Here is a 5,234-nt window from a genome sequence, read left to right as displayed (position 1 = left end):
TCCCGGTTCTAGCCACGAACCGGGACCAATGTATGTGGGCCAGGAGCGAGGCCCATTGGTCCCGGTTCGTGCCAGGAATTGGGATGAATGGGTCCAGACGAACCGGGACCAATGTCCACGAGGCCCCGGCAGGCCCCCTGGGCTCACGAACCGGGACGTATGCCCCCATGGGTCCCGGTTCGTGACTGAACCGGGACTAATGGGCTGGCCAGGCCCGAACCAAAGCCCTGTTTTCTACTAGTGGTCATGAGCTGGCTGCCTATGGTCGTAGCACTCCGTGCACAACAGTCTGGCTTACTACCGGGATGGACTTTGTTGTACACCTAGCTCTCATTGAGAATCCTCCTTGAGTAATGATAATTTTCTCTTCCCCCCCCCCCCCCCCCCCAAAAAAAACTAGTTTTAAAGGTCTCGTCACGGCGGATTTAATGGTGAAAATGAATCTTAAACCGGACCGGCGGTTTGAGCTACAAATGTTTTAAATTTTCAAATGGGGAGAATCTTGCATGGAAGAGGTCTTTCGGGACGCGCGCGGGGTTTCAGCCGGAGTGCGCCACTGGGAGGGGAGGAGCAAACGTCGGCGGGGAGGAGCGGGCGGCCAGGGGAGACGGCCGGAGGAGAAGCGACGGGGGTGCGGGCAGATGTGAGCGGTACGACAACGGTGGGGAGGAGGAGTCGGCAGCGGTTCGGTATGTATAAGAAATATTTTAGGTCAAATAAGTCGCGGATTGTACCTATATATAAGAACTCTTCGACGACTGCCTTGGGGTCGGGAACTCGGCAAAACCGTCTACATGGTGCAAAGAAAAATAATGAATGTATGACGAAAACTATGCCGACTTCCATAATGCGGGAGCTCGAAAAACTCAGTCTGCCGTAACGGAGTACACACCAACTACCCTTGTCGCCACGTGGTATAAACTCGGCGTAGTCTGTATAAAAAAAAAACTCGGCGTAGTCTGTATAAGCCGAGTGTATTTTGTTTGCCAAGTTCCCTTTACCTGGCTCTCAAGTCTCGACAACGGCATGCATCTGCCGAGTCGGGCATGTTGCCGAGAAACATACTCGCTTACGTATTTTTTTGTCGAGCTTTCGTGATTTGACTCTCGGCAACGACCAATTTTCTAGTAGTGGGCGTTGAGATGTCATGGTCGAAGATGCAAAATCTTTGTTCAAAACATGTTACAGCAAAAGTGTAACTTTATTTTCCCAAATGAAAGAACATTGGCTTGCAGCGCATTTACATATGTAGACGAACAATTCAGTTGACGAGAATTGAACCAAGGAATAACAACAAAAAAAGACAACAATGATGGATGCTAAAACAACCAAACTGGAGATGGAGTGATCCTTCACCATGCATGCACGTCGTACTTAGTTGATTGCGCGGCAGTTCTTCCTGATCTGTCCCTGGTCGCCGGTCTTGACCTCGATGCCGGCCATCTTCACCATGGCCTTCTCGAACCTGTCCTCCCACCACCCGGGGATGTTGGCGTTGTCCATCACCATCCTCGCCGTCTCCTCCGACGTCAGGAGCGCCGCGTCGGAGGTGAAGAGCACCGTGCGCGACAGCACGTTGTTGTAGTACTGCTTGTCCAGGTCGTTCGGGGTCACCACGTCCTGCATCACCGTCGGGTCGTTGCCACCCGGGGCGGCGTCCGCGGGGCACTGGCCACGCAGGAATGCGGCGAGGCCGCCGTCGATGTCGGAGGTGACGTTGAGGCGGTCGGGCACGAAGGCGGAGCAGTGGGAGCGACCGATGGTGTGTGCGCCGGAGAGGATGACCAGGTCCTCCACATCGAGGCCCTTGACGACGAAGCTGTCCACGAGGTCGCTGAGGTTGGACGTGGGTGGGACGAGGAACTTGACCGGCTCGGAGGCGTTGGAGAAGGTGCCGTCGCGGCGGCCGGACGGCACCTCAAAGTCCACCTTGCCCCCGCTGAGGATGCAGGACGCGTCACGGGCTGAGAAAGCGATGATGTCGGCGCAGGAGACCATGCCCGGGCAGGCCGCCTCGAGGGCGTCCTTGATGGCGTCGATCAGCTCGAAGCCGCGTAGGGAGGGATTGTTGGGTGCGCTGAGCTTCTCCGGCGTCGGGCTGAACGGGGTCGGGTCTAGGAGGACCGAAGCGTCACACCCCTAGGTGACCACCGACGATTTGACAAAATCAATCAACTATAAATGTATACATGCATGTTTGCATTGTAATTGTTAAGAAAATCATTAGCTGGTAGTTACTCGGTTGGCTCATGAATAGGGGATTAGTAGGCTAATCAGCAAGTTAATCGGCTATTTAATCAATTAATCGATCGATTTATCAGTTTATCGGCTACTCGCTGACTCTGCGAGTAAGGATTAATCAATAAATTAACTGGTTAATCGGACGAATTCTTGAACAAGCTAGGCAATTTATTTCTTACAGGGAGTAGTACGTACCTCGACGAAGCAGTCGTGGAAGAGCATGCGGATCAAGGCGGCCCCATTGCCGGGGTTCTGGGAGATGGCGTCCATCATGACGCCCTTGACGACCGCCTCCGCCTGGGGGCACCTGTCGTGGTAGAACCCGATCTGCAGAGGGCTTGCCTGGCACTCCACAGCTAGGAGCAACAGCAAGGCAGAAACCACCAGAACTTGCAGCTTCTGAGCACCAGCCGCCATTGTTTGAAGCTAGCTCCAGTGCCTGACTAAGAATGGAAGATGAGAAGTGGGAGGTGATTGACCGGTGGGTCGGGAATGCCTGCTAGCTGCTGTATATAGTTCGAGCATGATGCTGCTTATATAGGTGGGCATTCGAAGCATATGTTGTCGACTAGCCTTGTGCTTCACGGGAACATTACTAGCTTACGTACACCGGCCGGTAGTTGCCACCAATCGTCGACGTTCAGTTCGCAGTGGAATTAATCAGAGGGCGTCGGTAATGAATACACAAATAGCGAGCTAACCTTGAGTTTTTAGAAGATGAGAGCTCTCACTAACCCTGATGGTTACATGGGGTTGACTTGACTGATGTATGAATCGGCCATGTATAAGCTGGACTGGGGCTAGCTATTTTGTACTAATATAATAGCTAGACCAAGCAGCTGATTGATGTGGTCACCAGTGGCAGATGGGGACGCATATTTTCCTGGCTGTTGAGAGGTCAGGTTAGTTAAGAACATTTCTTATAACTAACTTATAAGGACATTTTCATGTCAAAGAAAAAAGTTAAGAACGTTTCCTTTTGACGTTTGTCGGTGTGTGCACGCTTCGTGTCTCAACTCTCAAATCCGTCAGGTCTTCTACTTAGAGGGTCGTACGTTAACTCCTATTGAAAAGTCGTATGGCTCTTATCCGAACTGCACACACACTTTTTAGATCAATGACGGCCTCTTCATTAGTGAACAAATGCTTGCACTCAATCTTAATTAGTGGCGCATCATTTTCCATCGCCGTCACCGGTAATTTGCACAACCAAGTGTCCTGACCAGGTATATGTTAGTAGTGCCGTGTGGTCTATGTGTCATGCCACTGGTGCTGTCACTAGTGTTGGCGTGCCATCTAACTGACACGTCACTGGTCTTTTTCACAAACACGTGGGGTGACTATCGATCATTCGTTAATAGGTAGAAAGAAATAGGTTGCTCAGCCCAACATAGATAGTAGGGGAGCTAGAGTAGTAATTTACTAGATCGGGTTCGCGCCCTCGCGCGAGGGTGCCTGTCTCATCATTTTACCGAAGCATGTAACAACAAGTAAGTAGGAACCTAAGTATAGCATTTGTACTTATACATGATGATAATTAAGTAAAGAAACATTCAATTGCGACAGAAGTAAAACACAATGGATCTCAAGATCAACATCAGATTAGAAGACAGGATCAAGCTCGGTGCGTTCATCCGACCACAAAAGACGGGCATTGAACACGAAGTTCGGTACGAAAAGCGGGAACACATACGAAGAGTCAACTACGAAGCCATAATCGCTAAGCATACTAAGTGGCGTAATTCATCTGCCTTATCGATTTACTTCACAGTGACCGCCTCACACGAACTTGATACAAACAAATTGTGAGATACATAGAGCACATTGAGTTCTCCACCCAAGCATCTTGAAAGTGCAATATATGTACGGCAAGACGAAATCTCCTTGATAGGCATAGGAGCAGCTGTGAATTTGAAGAGGCGCCATCTAATAGCGCGACCTTTTATCCTGATGTCCTTCCAAGCGAATGCTTGTGTCTTCTATAGTGCCAGGAAGATCTCCAACAGAGTAGTCCATGGCAACAACATTTCTAATGTGCACAAGAAAGTAATGCATGTATCTCACGGCATGAAGCCAACCTCTAGCAAGCATCATGTTATTGGTCCTTGACTCCTTTAACTGCTCCCGGAAGCGCTCTGACACGACCCTGATGTCGTTTGGACGAAGCAAAGTTCAAGTCTCTGACAACCATGTTAGTCATATCCTCTATGTATCTGATAGCCTTTATCACAACGGTATCCTTGGCAACCTCCTCGTCGGTGCAATAAAGCGCTGGTACAGAAATGTCGTTGATTGCCCCCCCCCCCCCCCCCCCCTCAAGGTTAATAGTAGATGTGCTGAAAGAGACGGTCACACGGATAGTGCCGTCCTTATGAACAACATGCTCGTACTCGGCTTGTGATAACCCAAGGTGTGCTAGTAGACTGTCAAGAACTGTTCTGTGCAGAATCTTGAAACCTCGTTGGTTTTCCTATAGTACCCAAGACACAAAATGTAAGGTTAGGGGGAACTGCTTAAAGCAATTGAGAAAACAATACAGGAGAGGAATTAAAAATACAATCTTAGTGATAAATGAGAGATGCTAAGTCTCTAATCATAGTAAGAGTAGCTCAGATGGCATGGCTGTTACGATTGTATACTGTGGAAAGACAGAAAGCTAATTTGTATAATGCTTGGTCTTTCTAAAGAAATTTACCTACACAGTATCAAAAAATAGAGTTTAAATCATCCCAAGACATGGATCTAATTATCATTATTTATTTGATATTCCTAGATCATGAGTGAGATTGCGGAGTCACATACTGGCACCGGCAGAGCCTCGTGGAGGCGAAACAGGACCACGTCCCCCCTTTCTGAAAGTGCATACATTGCAAAATTCTGCTATCTATTGCTAAATTATGTTGATCCTCCAAAACTCTGATCACACCCCAAGACGCAACACAAGGGACTCGTAATTGATCAGCTCATGTACTCGCGTCCAGCCCTCGAGTGTG

At 49.2% G+C, this 5,234-nt stretch overlaps 1 protein-coding gene across 1 annotated transcript; it reads right to left on the bottom strand.

Annotated features, from left to right (window-relative positions):
* Positions 1 to 1,002: 1,002 nt before the first annotated feature.
* Positions 1,003 to 2,763, bottom strand: LOC109756145 (peroxidase 2-like). The gene is made up of 2 exons (XM_020315016.4): positions 2,437 to 2,763; positions 1,003 to 2,139 (listed from the first exon to the last, which is right to left on the bottom strand). The coding sequence occupies exons 1-2, from the start codon at positions 2,656 to 2,658 to the stop codon at positions 1,375 to 1,377; spliced, it is 987 nt and encodes a 328-aa protein (XP_020170605.1). The 5' UTR covers positions 2,659 to 2,763; the 3' UTR covers positions 1,003 to 1,374.
* Positions 2,764 to 5,234: the final 2,471 nt, after the last annotated feature.

The sequence above is a fragment of the Aegilops tauschii genome, chromosome 7 (genome assembly GCF_002575655.3).
Source record: "Aegilops tauschii subsp. strangulata cultivar AL8/78 chromosome 7, Aet v6.0, whole genome shotgun sequence".
NCBI classification, from domain to species: domain Eukaryota; kingdom Viridiplantae; phylum Streptophyta; class Magnoliopsida; order Poales; family Poaceae; genus Aegilops; species Aegilops tauschii.
Note: the sequence above shows the minus strand (reverse complement) of the source record. Positions and strands in the feature narration are given on the sequence as shown.

What these genes read in the sequence shown, in the direction of transcription:
- LOC109756145 (XM_020315016.4), bottom strand. Translation starts at nt 2,658, where the DNA reads ATGGCGGCTGGTGCTCAGAAGCTGCAAGTTCTGGTGGTTTCTGCCTTG. An exon ending in TCCACGACTGCTTCGTCGAG is followed by an intron (nt 2,140 to 2,436) that starts GTACGTACTACT and finishes GTGGTCACCTAG; the next exon opens with GGGTGTGACGCTTCGGTCCT.